The sequence below is a fragment of the Monodon monoceros genome, unplaced genomic scaffold (assembly GCF_005190385.1).
Source record: "Monodon monoceros isolate NGI ecotype Baffin Bay Population unplaced genomic scaffold, NGI_Narwhal_1 Super_Scaffold_2, whole genome shotgun sequence".
NCBI lineage: Eukaryota > Metazoa > Chordata > Mammalia > Artiodactyla > Monodontidae > Monodon > Monodon monoceros.
In genome coordinates, this window is record NW_021703776.1 from 76,839,148 (window position 1) to 76,855,755 (window position 16,608).

Consider the following 16,608-nt stretch of genomic DNA (forward strand, 5'->3'; position numbering starts at 1 on the left):
AGAGAGGGCATTGCTTTGCCTCCCCAAATCTTCCAGTGATATCCTTCCCTAAACGCCAACGCACAAGAAATAAAGAGGTGAGGGATGGAAAGAGTTGTATTATTTCTGGATGACCACTTTTTGACCACCTTTTCCTCCATCTGACTTCCTGCCAGGACTGGTGAGCAATCTCCGTGGGTCCTCCCTTCCATTTTGTAAAACGCTTTTTGTCCATCAGTGGAAGATACTACTTTTGTACCTCAATACATATAAGGAAAACCTGAGGTGATATCCCTGTTTGTCATTGCTTTGCCAGGAACAGTATGTCTTCATTCATGATGCGCTGGTCGAGGCGATACTTAGTAAAGAAACTGAGGTCCCGGACAGCCACATCCACGCCTATGTTAATGGGATCCTCATTCCTGGACCAACAGGCAAAACAAAGCTAGACAAACAATTCAAGGTGAGTTCTCTCGGAAGCCCCTCTCTTGGGTGTCACCACAGGTTGGAATGTTCCTGCATCTCCTCATTTGAGTGGACAAAGCCATGGGGACAGGCTGAGCACTCTGTTGGCCCAGTGGCTTTGTTGTGTTCTTTACAACAGGCAACAAAGCCACTTGGCAAATTTCAAGAACCTTAATTTTGAGTAGCGAGAGGGAAAGTTCTCAGAAACCCTAGAAATGCAGACGTGGTCCAGGAAAGGAGGGCACAGAACAGAACAGGAGGAACAGGCAGAACTTCTAACACAGACGGTGTAAGTGCTCTTCTCGCTTTGAGAAAACCAGACCACTTAACCACGAGTGCTGTGGCTCAGGCTGCTTGTGCTCCTCTTTGGAAGAGTCTGTCTCACTTGAAACCCCCAGACTAGAATAAGCCATCCCACAAGAATAGCTTCTTCAACCCCAGTTTCTCCCACCCACCCTGTCACAAGGACGTCGGCTAGACAGGGGAGCATGGTTTGTTCAGTGTTCTACCTCTCACAGCTTAGCTCTCTGATTTCCAGAAACCAGTCAGCAAAGAATTCAGAAAGCAGTTGTTACCAGACCTGCCTGCGGAGATAGGGGGATTTGCAGAGCTGTCATCTTCCAGAGGAATGAAGGCTGCGTTATTTTGTTCCCCATTATTTCTATACTAACCTCTTACTTCTCAGGGTTGCTAGAGAAACAGGGCCAGTTTCTGAAGAAGGAATGTCTAGGAAGAATTCAGAAGGCCCTGGAAAAACCCAGGAGAGTTAACAAACCTCAAGATTGAAGTTTTTTCTTTCTTTTCCGCAGCTTACAACATAGAAGATGTAGTCATGAGTTCCCTCTGACTTTTTACCTTCTCGGTCAGCACCTTTTGTGCTTTGGGAGGAGTAAGGGGGGGAAGCTGAACTTAGAAATTGCAGACCGGAAAACATAAATGTTTTATTCAGCCAAACTTATCTGAGTCATAAAAGAACACTTTAAGGAAGACAAAGTGCACAATACAGCTTCCAGAAACAGAAAATAAATATAAAGCATTAACGTGATGTTGCTAGGATGGCTTTTTTCTAAGTTAAAAATATACATCTATTACCCATTTTCTTATTTAAATATGATTTACCCCATACACAATTAAATTAATAAAAGAATTGATATCGCTTATACTGGATAATTCAGGATCAAAATGGAAATATCAATTATGAGATCAGAATCTAATTAAAAACAGAGACATTTGACTCTGTTTCCTGTTAACATCCTAACTAGGGAAATATGGAGGGGGCGTGTGTATACTGTCCTATAAGAAAAGGTATTTATTCAAGTTTACCCATAGAAAAATGTCCTTGAAATGAATTGCATGTCTATTTATTCAACAAATATTTATCAGAAACCCACCTCAGCATTGAAAAGTAAAGAATCAGGACTTCCCTGGTGGAGCAGTGGTTAAGAATCTGCCTGCCAATGCAGGGGACACGGGTTCGAGCCCTGGTCCGGGAAGATCCCACATGCCGCGGAGCAACTAAGCCAGTGGGCTACAACTACTGAGCCTGTGCTCTACAGCGCACGAGCCACAACTACTGAGCCCAAGTGCCACAACTACTGAAGCCCATGCACCTAGAGCCTGTGCTCTGCAACAAGAGAAGCCATTGCAGTAAGAAGCCCGTGCACTGGAACGAAGACCCAATGCAGCCAAAAATAAATAAATAAAAATTTATTTAAAAAAAAAAGTAAAGAATTGAAAACACCAAAACAATACTGAAAAATAAAAAATAGAAATTTGTTGTACTGTATATGAAAGACTTTTTATGCAAATATAATAATTAATATTGAAAAACAGACAAATGAACCAGAGGAACCATGTGCGTATGGAAATTGTTATATGACAGATATGACATTACAAATTGGTGAGGAAAGATGGATTAATCAATGAATGATATTAGGACAATCTCCATGTAGAAACAAGTACAGTTAGGTCCCTACCACACCTCAAACACTGAAATTATTCAAGATGGCTTAAATATCTAAAGATGAAAACAAATTTTTACAACTATTATAAGAAAATATTAGAAAATATCTCTTGAGGACTTCAGGGTAGAGAAGGACTTCTTAAATTAAAATGTTAAATTACAGAAATCTTAAGGAAAAACTGAATTGGCTGTAAATGTCTGTGTGATTAAAGAGAACAAAGACATTTGCAACTTCCTTAGCAGACTGTAGATTTACATTTAATAGTCAAAACCCCCTACAAATTAGTAAATGAAAATGAAGTAGAAATATGAAAAGGCAATCATCAAAGAAGAAGTAACTAAAATCAACAGTTTCACAATAAGTAAGGAAATGTACATCAAAACTGGGATAGGGGCTTCCCTGGTGGCGCAGTGGTTGAGAGTCCGCCTGCTGATGCAGGGGACACGGGTTCGTGCCCCGGTCCGGGAAGATCCCACATGCTGCGGAGCGGCTGGGCAAGTTTAATTCAAGGAATTCTTGGAAAATAAGTCAGATATATTTATATTCAGTATCTTATCTTTGTTGAGTCTCCTGTGTATATGTGTGTGTGTGTGTGTGTGTGTGTGTGTGTTTATTTGAGGGGCTTAAATGAAATAATCTATATTTTTCCTTGACACCCTTTCTCAGCTCCTGAGTCAATCAAATATACAGCAGAGTGACTATTCTACAGCCCTAAAGCAATGCAACAGAGAAAAGAACAGAACGTCTTCCATCATCCCTGGTAAGCTATGTTGAATTTTGGAAGAAAAAAACCCGCAACTTTTTAAATAATAGAAGCCTTGTAGATAATTTGACAATAGTTGTACATCTTGGAACAAAAACAATACACTCATATTTTTCTAATCATGCCAGATAATATAACTTAACAAGGACTCTTAAACCTTGAAGTCTTCGTCTAGAAGTGCAAAATACATAGACAAACTAGCTTAAAAGTCAAACACACTCTACTTGCAAAATGCAGCTATGTTTTGCCATTTGCAGGGGCGGGGAGGAGGTACAGTACTAAGAGCTTACTTGTTTATGATGAATGTTCTGTATTCCCAGTGGAAAGATCCAGGGTTGGCATTTCATCCCTGAGTGGGGAAGGCACAGACTACATCAATGCCTCCTACATCATGGTAAGTCGGAGAGCCACTGGGAGACTGCTGCAGCTTGCGTTATCAGAATCAAAACCAGAGTGGGGGGGCTTCCCTGGTGGCGCAGTGGTTGAGAGTCCGCCTGCCGTTGCAGGGGACGTGGGTTCGTGCCCCGGTCTGGGAAGATCCCACATGCCGCGGAGCGGCTGGGCCCGTGAGCCATGGCCGCTGAGCCTGCGTGTCCGGAGCCTGTGCTCCGCAATGGGAGAGGCCACAACAGTGGGGGCCCGCGTACCGCAGAAAACAAAACAAAACAAAAAGCAAAAAAAAAACCAGAGTGGGCTGCCCAAAGCAGTGACTGGCAGATACGGGAGGCACCACAGGTGGACATCAGTCGTATCTGATGACTGCAGGCTCACAGCCCACAGCAGCAATAGAATCACAGCATTCCTTGATGCTTTTATGTGTCCTGGGACTGGAGAACCCTTAATCAAGACAATGAGTAGATGTGGGAACCAAACTCACCATGAGTAGATACAAAACATCCACTCACCCGTCTAAGCAGCTCCATTTCATTCACCAAAGCAGATTCCCTGCAGACCCAGGATACACTAGCTTTAGCAAAGTCCAGTCTCGTTCACATTACCACTCCAGGTTTGCAGCATGGTTCTCACCCTGCAAACTGGGCTCATTTGGGGACTTGGATTTCTAAAGGTACAATACTTTCTTTCTGCATTTAGATCTACTATCAGAGGGATGAGTGCTTTAGTAGCTGTTGTGTGACCTTCATTTCCATTTTAGGTCAATCAATCACAGAGTTTGCCTTCAGATGAAGGAGTCCTAATCCCCGTGCCAAAATCACTGTTCTGTTTATCTAGAAAATACTAAGGTATATCCATGCAAGAAACAGGGAGATGTGTGGAGGTGGCGTCTAAAAGCATGCCACACTTAAAATAGGGGCATCTCAATACTATAGGAAGCAGATATTTTTACTCAAAAACTGAGAATGGGTTAAGAGAACAAATATAAATATTGCATTGTGTGCTGGTTAGATAGACGACAGACTGTTCTTGTCAAGAAAATAATTAAATGCTGGAAAATATTACCTACAAAGCTTGCCACATTACATCTGAAGATTTGCAAAATAGGATGAATTTTTACCTACCTGGAGTGACTTAAGTGGGATATTGACTGAAGTTGCAGGATAGACTAGAGGTCCTTTCAAGGTCTCTTCCCATCCAAAGAATCTACAATTAACCAGAAAAACATTTAATTATGTACAACCTGCTCATTCAAATCCGAATATATGAACTTAAAAGTTTTCTGCTTCTTAAACAAGATTGTAACCAAAACAAAGTAAATTGAGTAGAATTCTACTTGATGAATAAATGAAGCTAAAGCTTAAAAAATGAAAATATTCCACACTTCATATGAGCCCATGGGGGATAAGAATGCGATCTGAGAGATTCCATTGCAGAAGGGGCTAACTGAGCCATGATTTTGGTAAGCAGTAACGTGGAAATCATGATTAATTCAATGGCACCAGCTTTCAGGTTTCTGCAGCAACATTTGCAAGGTGCCCGCCCCCCCCCCCAAACCCGGCTCCTCTCCTGTAGAGGCAGCCAGGGTGTTAAGGTATCTGGTTGCCAGTAGGTGTGAAATTTAGCGCTCTGCCATTGGGACTTGTGAAAAGTAAGAAATATAAAATCTCTAGATTTCCATTCTATCTAGTGTGAGAGACATAGTCCAGAAGCCATTTTTGTTGTCTCCTCCTAGAGGTGATAGCTGGGTAAGCTTGGGCACAGCACTTAATTTCTTAAGCTTCAGTTTAATCGCCTATAAAATGAAGATCACATTCCCTTTGTCATAGTACTACTGTGAGGAATAAAGGAAGAAAATGTTTAGTGCTATACCCGGCATATAGGAGATGTCTGTAACATTGGCTATAATAATCACATTATTATTTATAGATACAATCCACAAATAAAAAGACAGTAACCATTAACCTATAAATGTTTTTTGAATGTTTAAAGTCACATGCCAAGGCTCTTTCTATCTTCTCTTTGGTTTTGTAGGGCTATTATCAGAGCAATGAATTCATCATCACCCAACATCCCCTTCTCCATACCATCAAGGATTTCTGGAGGATGATCTGGGACCATAACGCCCAGCTGGTCGTTATGCTTCCAGATGGTCAAAACATGGTAAGTCCCTCAGGTCATTTTTGGCATGTTCTTTACAGGGTAGGTATCAAGACACAACCACCAGAAGTCCAGCATACAAAGAATATATTTTTTTCAACCTATAAACTAATATTGAAGTTGCACTTTGTCTATTATTGGACTTGGTTTGGATACAATATCCCAGGTCTGAAATTGTTGTATGACAGTTTTAAATAAAAGTAGGCTGAAATTAACTTAAGTATTTATTACGCTGCTTAAGGAAATTAGAATTGCAATCATGAAGGAAGTCAGCCCATATGTGTCTATTTACATTTTTAAAATAAAACTTGTTAGGATATTTTAAGAGTAAATATTGAGATTCAAAGAAAAATTTGAGTTGAATTGTCTATGGCAACCAGTTAACTTCGTTTCACAGTCTGACTTAAACATTTTATTAAAATCTAGAACCTTCTTTGGTTTTTAATCCTCCAGGCAGAAGATGAATTTGTTTACTGGCCAAATAAGGATGAGCCCATAAATTGTGAGAGTTTTAAGGTCACTCTTATGGCTGAAGAACACAAATGTCTGTCTAACGAAGAAAAACTTATAATGCAAGATTTTATCTTAGAAGCTACCCAGGTATGGACATAGTTTAAATGACAAACTTTTCATCTTAAGCACACATTAAATATATGCCAATTTAAGAATCTCTCCTAGAACTAAAAAGAAGGAATCTGATTTCTTACAAATTGAGACAGATTACGCAAATAATAAATTTTACCTTGTCATTTTCATTTTCAAAATCTTACAGAATCATTAAACAATTAGCCATCACTAAACTCCACCATCCCTGACTTCTACACACACAGGAAGTCAAAGTTTTCTCTTTTACTCCAAAGCAGTTGCTGATAGAAGTTAAGCTGAAAATAAACAGAGTAAAAAAATAATTTCATCAATCCTAATTCTCATGTTTTAAGGCAAGTCCTTACCTTGTATTCTCCTAAATAAAATGGGAAAAATATTACCTACCAAAAAAAGCTTACTGCTCTCTACTTATGTACAGAGGGTTGTTAAGTGAAGAACTGCTTTGAAAACATGCAGTGCAATGAACTAGTGTTGTTTTACTAGACTCCTGATTATCTACAAGGAACCAATTTGAATTCTTTGTCAATTACTGTTTCTATGCTTACAGCACAGTTCATAAATTATTGCACAGCTCCTGTGAAAGACTGAAAGATGCTAATAGTGATGAGTAAAGCATGTGAAATTCAGAGGACTTTCTCAATCAGAAAAAAAATAAATCATGTTTTAGATGGTTTAAATGTTTCACTTTACCCTAATTCTGAAACTGGTAAAACATATAGGGTACATAAGAAGATTGAGTATTTGCTAGAATATTTGACCAAAACTTATAAAATTAATAATGCAAATACATTGTTTTCTAAATGTTTTATAGTTCTGCCTGAAATTGATGTTTTATATTTTGTGAGTCAAGGGTCCAACTTTATTATTTTTGTGTGAATAACCATTGTTCCAGTATCATTTATAGATCAACAATACCAGTTCAGTCATAAATCAAATTTCTATATATGTATAAGCCACTTTGGGAAACTGGGGATCAGAGGTTTAAGAGATTTAAAGTCACACAACCTGGTTTGGTCACTTAATAAGCAAGGATCAGAACTGAGACTGGAGTGGAAACCATGTCTCCATCCTCCTTACCAGCATTTCCCACACTGTGTCAAGCAATCTTATTCTTCCCTTAGTTAAACCTGAGTAATGCTGGTATTTGAAGAAGTCTATGCTATTTTTTTCTTTTTTTAAATTTAAGTATAGTTGATGGACAATATTATATGTTACAGGTGTATGATATAGTGATTCACAATTTTTAGAGGAAGAAGTCTATGCTATTTTTAAAACTAATTTTAAAACTGAAGATTTCTTTTTGTAAGTTTAAATTGATCAGCACAGATACATCTTTGTTCATGATTTGATTGGCAAGATACGCCCACAAACAAGGTTTATTTTTGAATAAAAATAGATCACCTCTGTACATGGCAAATGTGGTGTTGCGGCATTTTCTCCCTTCCATGGTGGAGGACAGGCTGCAACTACTGCTGATCACTCAGCGTGTTTCTTGGTTTTATTGCCTTCCTATAATTCCTGACTTTCCTCAATTCATCTACTCACCAACCAATATGACACTTTCTAAAACAGTAATTTTTATCTCTTCTTATAGGATGATTATGTACTTGAAGTGAGGCATTTTCAGTGTCCCAAATGGCCAAATCCAGATAGCCCCATTAGTAAAACTTTTGAACTTATAAGTATTATCAAAGAAGAAGCTGCCACCAGGGATGGACCCATGATTGTTCATGATGAGTAAGCTCCACACTTTAAATCAATTCACACCTGACATTCTCTGTGTGTATGTATATTTCTGTCGTCTTTGTACTAACCTAATACTTTGGACCAATCGTGAATTGTTCAGCCAGGGTGGATTATCTGCTTCTCATGGACAGGATTAACACAGAATAGTTTTGGGTTTTTTTTTCCCGCTTCTCTGGGAGCTCCTGTTGAAGGCAGAAAATGTGTGCATGATCACAAGCATCTACTGTTGCATTCTACACTAAGAACACTTTGTGTGATGAGTCAGTGTTTTAGAACCTGAATTTTCAGGTGCTAACCAGCGAGGCGTCTCTCAGCCATTGGCTTCCTGGGATAGGAGTAAAATTGATATATTTTTTATTTACCAGAAACAGGAATTTTATCCAATAGACCTTTCCAAGTTTCAGTTGTGAACAAATAAAAAATGCATATGCTGGAATTATGTTATCTATCAATACATATTATATATGATGCATATGATAATATTACATAATATATATTATAACCTCAGTCAGATCATTTTGATTTACTGCCAACCCCTTCCATAGTATAAAAATAAGAAATGTATCACCAAATATTGAACTTCTATAAAGTGTCTCATTACTAATATCATGAACACTCCCCAGTGATTCGAAGTAGACCACAGTTCCATGCACTATAAAGTAATGAGACAATTTATTAAAAATTTCAGTGTTCTTACTGCAAAATTATCAAGGCCATGTGCTCTGTGAGTTTCAAATGTGTGAACATTTGATGCATCTGAATCGAGTCTTTGTTCCTTCCATTTGTTTCCAGGCATGGAGGAGTGACAGCAGGAACTTTCTGTGCTCTGACAACCCTTATGCACCAACTAGAAAAAGAAAATTCAATGGATGTTTACCAGGTAGCCAAGATGATCAATTTGATGAGGCCAGGAGTCTTTGCTGATGCTGTAAGTAATAAAACAGCAAACCAAACTTTTCTCATTAGAGCACAAGTCACTTTCTAGAGGCTACCAAAATCGTTTTGTCCTGTATCAAAAAAGATCACATTGTTAACGTTAGCATGTAGTTTTCAAGCTGAATTATGTTCAGTTTGCAATCCATAGAACTGGAACAATAAATATTTAAAGTTTATTTTCCAGAAAATTGATGGATCAAAATTTTTAAATTTCATCGTGTGCCTTTTTGCAAGACTTATTGTAATTCTGAAACATATCCTCAGTAGAAGCACCAACTAATTTGATTTATCCAACAAAATAAATAGTTATTTTCCCGGGGTTAGTGTTCTACATAGCCTCAAAGAAGAGTCAGAAGATAGACTTCAGCTGTTCACCTTTTTCTCAAGCCAAATTCATTTTCTGAACTTAAGAAGTAGCTAATTCTGGGGATAGTTTTGAAAAGAGAGAGAGAGAGAGACACTCGTACAATCAAGAAAGAGCATAGCACATCTGGAAAAATAAGTCTCAACTCTGAGAATAATTTGGAAGTTTTTTTATTATAGAAACAAGAGCTAGAAAGACAATAGGGAACTTTGTGCAAATGCCCCAGTGGGAGAAGCTTAGGTGGATGCAGAGGTCATAGGCTCACTTCCAGCTTCCTAGTCTGGGTATGTGTAAGGGCCTTATAAAGAGTCCATCTTCAAAGCTCTTGCCCAGACCAGCTGGCCAGAGAGTAAGATAACCCTTGTGCACATGCACTTCAGAGGAGCCCTTATGGAAAGTCTCATTCAGGAGAGTTGAGTTGTATCAAGCTTGCCTTGTATGAAATTGCTTTCGGCGGACTAAACTTATACCCAAGTTTCACAAATGCATTTAATGAGACGTGTGGTCCTAATGATTTTCTACTATGGAGCCAGCCACTTGCTCATGTCCTTTGCAACTACCTTCCCCCACCTCACCATCCCCAAGTTGGCATCTGTAAGAGAACAACTACTTTATTCTTCTGTGTGTCTCTACCATGAGACCACAGCAGGGTACACAGGCACACACTCTCCTTCTCACCAAGCAGGACATAAGACCCGTCGGGCTGATAGAGTGTGAAGGATACTTGGTAAACAGTGGGTCTTGTGAAAGGCCTGCATTCCTCATGAGTTCCTGGGCTGACAGTGCAGTCCTGAGACCTCTTCATAAATAGACAAACCCAACAGATTTTGTAACAAAAGGAGAAAGGAAAATGAGTAACTTAGCGGGTTACAGGAGCCTAGTGCCAAAGGGTTTACACACAAGTTGATAAATCAGTATCAGAACCTCATCACATCACCTTCTGATTCCATGAAGTAAATGAATAAGAACGGGGTGTTTACCATTGGCAAATGTAGTGGGCCAGTGTTCTAGGTCAACGAATGTTGGCTAATTATAGAGCCACTTTAAATTTAATCAGAAAGAGACATTAATATGGATGGTGTACCTCTGCTGATTATAACAGAGCCCTTAACACAATGCCTTCCTATGACAGTGGCAAAGGGTGACTAAAAACCTTGCTTCTTTTTACAAACGTATGTCTTCAGCGAGCTTTCTGTTTCTGACCTCCCATTCTCTGTTCTCCAGGAGCAGTATCAATTTCTCTACAAAGCAGTCCTCAGCCTTGTGAGCACGAGGCAGGAAGAGAATCCGTCCGCCTCTCTGGACAGTAATGGCGCAGCGTTGCCTGATGGAAATATAGCCGAGAGCTTAGAGTCTTTAGTTTAACATGGAAAAGGGTGAGAAGAGTCCACATCTGGGCATTGCTTTCCTCTTTCTAAAATTAGACAGGAAAATTAGTCCAGTCCTTCTGTTATCTGTTTACTTCACATCACCTGACAGTAACTATCATGGCAAAGGATTCTGCTGCCAAGTTTACATCATTAACAATGTGTGCCTTTTTGCAAAACTTCTCGTGATTCACTTATTGTGTTTAAACTAAAATGATTGAAATTTACCCTATTTCTAAGAATGGAATTGTGGTATCTTTTTTTCATATTGATTTTAACAGAGAATTTCAATTTATAGATATTAGGAATTCCCAATTACAGAAAACATGTTTGTTTTTAGTGTCAAATTTTTAGCTGTATTTGTAGCAATCATCAGGTTTGCTAGAAATATAACTTTTAATATAGTATACTGTAAATAAAACACTCTGTTCCCTATGATATTCAACATTTTACAACCACAGTATTCACCTAAAGTAGAAATAATCTGATACTTACTGTAAATACTGCTCTAGCATCTCCATGGACCAAATTTATATTTATAATTGTAGATTTTTATATTTTACTACGGAGTCAGTTTTCTAGTTCTGTGTAATTGTTTAGTTTAATGTTGCAGCTCATCATCTGGTCTTACTCTGTGGGTCTTCTGATATTGTTCTGTGTTGTGGTTAACTCTGTTTTAGCATGTAATTTTAACTTTTATGGAAAATAAAAATACATTTGTTTTGAAAGAAGATGTTTTTATGAGAATAACACCTTACCTGACATTGTTTAAATGGTTTTTATCCAAGGCATTGCAAAAATAAATATAAATATTGCCATCAATTTGTGTTTGCTTGTGGAGTGCTGAGGCATGTGTAGCAGAAAATTGTGGACATGTTCCCTCTGAGATTATGGACGTGAAAGAAGGTTGATGGGATGGGACAGTGTATAGAGCTGATTCCCAAACTGTGCCTTAAGGCACACAGGAAACTCACAAAATTGAAGATTTTTGAGGACAACACAGCAATGTGTACTGACACTACACAATTACTACTATTAAATTATCTGGATCTAACTACTTAATAAACAGAACCATTATGTATTTCCTTTGGTTTAGGGGAGCTATGAAAATGTTACTCAGAAGCTGAGGGCATGAGGTACCAAGAAATGTTGGGAAACTAGTTTAGAACCAACCTGGGAGTTAGAAGCAGGCAGATTTGCCAGCCAGGGAGAAGCTAAGCTGGTTTGGGAGCCAAGTGGGTGAATGGACAAGGACCAGGAGGTCCTAACTCCCAGAGTGGAAAAAGGTAAGTCCTAGGTGACAATCCTATTGTCAGGATTTAAGAGCTATGTGGAGGTGAAGGGCAGGAAAACAGGGAATCATGGATAGCAAGCCTGCTCTGATACTGGAAGCAGTCCCCTGCCTCAGCCAGGAGTGTTTTAGAACACTGCCCACAAAGGGGGCACCAGTCCCCAAGAACACCCAGGTCAGTGCCTAAAGCGGGAGACCAGGAGAAGTTTTGTTGAAACCAGTGGTTCTCAGAGTATGGTTCCCAGACCAGCAGCATCAGAAAAACCCAGGAACTTGTTAGAAATGCAAATCCTGGATTTCCATCCCAGATCTAAAATATCAGCAATCTAATGCAAGTTAAAGCTTGAGAACCACTGGTCCTTAGCAACAACAATTCAGAGAGCCTCCAGTTTCCTCAAGCAATGTCAGGAAAATTTCACCAAATCCTTAAAATAGAATCAAAATTTATAAGTTTCTGGGCTTCCCTGGTGGCGCAGTGGTTGAGAGTCTGCCTGCCGATGCAGGGGTGCCCCGGTCCAGGAAGATCCCACATGCCGCGGAGCGGCTGGGCCCATGAGCCAGGGCTGCTGAGCCTGCGCGTCTGGAGCCTGTGCTCTGCAACGGGAGAGGCCACAACAGTGAGAGGCCCACATACCGCAAAAAAAACAAAAGAAAAATGTGTAAGTGTCTACTTTTTTAGCTTTCCTTTTAAAGCAATAGTCATGAAGAGTTTTGAAATAGAAAAAAATTCCAACAAAGTGTCACAAACCACAAAATATTGATAAGTACTGACCTACAGGGTATAAAAAAATTAACATGCTTCTTTCTCACCCTCCCAGGGAGGAAGGCCAGAAGGTTAATTTTGATTCCTTGGTTGCTTTTCTAGCCTTGTCTCTTAGTCCTCTTGTTTTACAGTTTTGTTTCCCCATAACCCACAAAGTCTAATCTGAACAAGGAGTCCATGTCACAATTATTTTTTCTATTTTTCCATTTGCCTTTGTCCCAGGAACAAACAGCCTTTGAATGGATATAGAATTTTTTTTCCTTCATGGTTTTCTTTATTAGTGAGGTGCCTTGTAGAGTCTCTTCCAAGAGAAAGTAATGTTGCAAGTGCAGGTATGATAATCAAGTATTTTATAGACAAATTCTAATAAAAATACCCTGAAACCAATAAAAAAGACAATCCTGTCAGATATAGCAATCTTTCCTCATCTTATGAAGCTTAACTCTGAGACAATAATCAATTATGAGAAGTGAAAATAAATGAAGCCTCGTAAGTAAGCCTCATAAGTCTTACCCAATTATTTACATCCTTTACCAAAATTTCATAGTTTTATTGCATTCACAGCTTTTATCCACACATTGTTTTATTACATAATTGTGGCCTTGTTATGAATATATTTTTATGCTGCCTTTCATGTTGTTACATAGGCATTTTTATTACACATAATTATAAACCTATCATTGTTACTGTATAATATTCCACCTTGTATAGTGGTTTTCAAACAGGGATAGTATTGCGCCCCAGGGGACATTTGGCAGTGTCTGGAGACATTTTTGGTTTCCGCATCTGAAGGGGATGTGCTGCTGGCACTTACTGGGCAGAAGCTGGAAATGCTGCTAAACATTCCGAAATGCACAGGACAGCCCTTGCAACGAAGAATCGTACAGCACAGCATGTCGGTAGTACCAGGGTGGAGGAACCCGCCCTCGTGATGTACCGGGGCTCTTGTGATCACTTTCGTGATGTCAGCTGTTTAGGCTCTTTTCAAATTCTTCCTAAACTACAAAACTATGATAAACATTTCTTTACGTAAAAGCCTTTTACCATATTTAGGATGTTTCCTTAGTACCAATTCCTGTAAGTGCCAGTTGGTGAGAAGATTGTATGAATATTTTTACGTGTCTTAATACTCTTTGGCTTTCCAAGAGTTGTACAGTTTACACTCCCACTGCTCAGGTATTGGAGTCTTAGGGCTCCACTCCTGGCTGCGTTCAGGCTTCTGCTCAAACATCTCTTTGAGCAGCATTCCCCAATCGGCCTGTTGGAAGCAGCATCCCCCTCCTCCTAAGGAAGATCTTCAAAATATTTAGTGCTGATCATTGGAAGGGACTTGAGCTGGCTCAGTGTCCCGCGTGTGCAAGCCGAATGTGGGGCCCCCTCTCCGCAAGCCCCTCACCCCAGGTCCTCCCGTCTCCTTACCCTGCTTTTTCTCCAGAGCGCATTTTGCTTCCTGACATATTTTATATTTGTTGTCTGTCCCCCGCTATTCGTATATAAGCTCCATGAGGAGAGGAACTTTGGCTCTTGTAAACCTCTGTATTTCTATACCTAGAACAGGACTGGGCACATTAAAAACACTCACTACATTTTAGATAAATGAATGAATAAGGAGTGAATTAATGAATGAATTGGGGTTGTTTTGTTTTGTTTTACCTAGGACAAAAATGCTCTTTAGTGATCCTGGGAAACCTGACACTCTATAGGTAGTGTTCCTCCACATACAATAAATGTGTCAATTTTGACCCATTTTCTTTTTCTGTAGTACCTTTGTAAATTAGCCCAATTGAGAAATGGTGTTCTATACAGACTTTATCTCCGATATTAAATCACGTAGAGCAGTTTTGCAATCTGCAGAGAGGTATTAAAGACGAGCATGATCCATCTATTTAGCCAAATGCACCGGAACTCTATATAGTCCATCATAGGTCTCAGTCTGATACTACCTGAGAATTTATGGCAGCTGCTTCTTCATATCAAATTAATACAAATATTTAATATGTGCATGTTCTACTCAATATTACACCATAGGACTCTTACTTAATTTTCACATTTCTCATCTGAAAGCCCCTAATTTGTTAGCATCCAAAATGATTTTAATAGACAAAACTTAGAAAATAAGAACGCTTTATAAGCAGATACATTTTAGTTTCTTAGAATTGAATTCCATTCATAAATAGCACATAGAATCAGAAATACTAAGTATTTATTGAATTAAAGTGAACTTTTTAGGGAAAGTGGGAAAAATATACACATTTGTCAAAATAAACAAAAACACTTTTATTATTATAAATCATGATTGATTATCATCCACTCACTGGCTAATTGCAAAATATTCTTGTATGTTAGAGGTTTCCTCCTCATTAGTACAATATTGGTGTGTTAGAGTAGGTGGTATTAAATGTTAAGGCATATAAATGAAACACACTACACTGGTTTTAAAAATCTGGACATCCGGGATTTCCCTGGTGGCGCAGTGGTTAAGAATCCGCCTGCCAACACAGGGGACACGGGTTCGAGCCCTGGTCCGGGAAGATCCCACATGCCACGAAGCAACTAAGCCCGTGGACCACAACTACTGAGCCCACGCGCCTAGAGCCTGTGCTCTGCAACAAGAGAAGCCACCACAATGAGAAGCTCGGGCACTGCCATGAAGAGTGGCCCCTGCTCGCCGCAATTAGAGAGAGCCTGTGTGCAGCAACGAAGACCCAACGCAGCCAAAAATTTTTAAAATAAATAAATTTATATATATAAAACAAATCTGGACATCCTTGGCATTAAAGTTAACAAGTTTCTTAAGGTAATCATTTTTAAAAAGAAAAAATAAGATTTGGAAGTGGGAGTAAGAAAAACTGTGTGTGAGATTGAAACTTCTTGTTACGTACACAACAACAAACTCCTAATCAGCCTGTCACCTGGGACACATTCTAAGCAGCTCAAGACACACAGCCTGACCTTTGAAAAACTTCCCGAATATGCTAATTCGTAATCCTTTCCTCTTAAGCTTTGGACATGACTTTCTCAGATTCCTATTATCTTGCTTCAATCCTAGGGGAGTTGCTTTAGTTCTGAATTATCCACATGAGAAATGAACCGATGCAAGTAATTTTTTCCTTGCTGCTAAATTGTTTAATGAAGGTATGTATTGAAAACTATAGCATTAAGTTTCCTAATGAAAACTATTAGAGAAGTCTCTTACAGCACTTTTACTTCAGGTAAGTGTTTTAAAGGACTCGGGAAGTTAAAAGCACATTTCTGGGGCTTTTTAGAGAGTAAATGAAAAACATTCCACATTTTGTTTATACAGTATGTCTAGTTCTAATCTCACAGGATACATAAAAATGTTCAAAGAACCACCTGGAGAAAAAAAATGAAATGGTTAGAAAATAACTAAGGCCAATGAGGAAACATTGATAACTGGGGTCATTTACTGTATATTCACAGAATCCACCTACATGCCACTCTCCTTCTGGGGTGCCTTCCTGTGAAAGATTGTATTTTCCAAAAATAGCTCAACAATAGCTTTCAGCCCACATGTGACTCATTGAAACTCATCCCAGTGAGAGGTGGATCTATGGTCCCTTGCCTTGAATCTGGATGGACTTGTGACTACAATGAAAGTGATGCTACGTGATTTCTGAGGTTAAGTCATAAAAGGCAACACAGCATCTGCCTGGTTCCCTTTATAACCATGCTGTGAGTTACTCTTGTCTTCAGTTTATGGAAAAGGAAACAGCTAGTATGTTGTAGGACTAATCACACTACTTCTCAGAGAAACTTCTGTCTCATGAGTCTAGGATGAGGAAAGCTGGAA

At 39.1% G+C, this 16,608-nt stretch overlaps 1 protein-coding gene across 2 annotated transcripts in view; it reads left to right on the plus strand.

Annotated features, from left to right (window-relative positions):
- Positions 1-11,562, plus strand: part of PTPRZ1 (protein tyrosine phosphatase receptor type Z1) — a 163,674-nt gene extending 152,112 nt beyond the window's left edge. For both annotated transcript variants that reach the window (XM_029233612.1, XM_029233613.1), the window contains 8 exons: positions 296-442; positions 3,075-3,168; positions 3,492-3,565; positions 5,599-5,727; positions 6,178-6,324; positions 7,925-8,067; positions 8,869-9,004; positions 10,601-11,562. In XM_029233612.1, coding sequence (XP_029089445.1) covers positions 296-442; positions 3,075-3,168; positions 3,492-3,565; positions 5,599-5,727; positions 6,178-6,324; positions 7,925-8,067; positions 8,869-9,004; positions 10,601-10,741 — 1,011 coding nt within the window. In that variant the 3' untranslated portion in view covers positions 10,742-11,562. The remainder of the gene's footprint in view (positions 1-295; positions 443-3,074; positions 3,169-3,491; positions 3,566-5,598; positions 5,728-6,177; positions 6,325-7,924; positions 8,068-8,868; positions 9,005-10,600) is intronic.
- Positions 11,563-16,608: the final 5,046 nt, after the last annotated feature.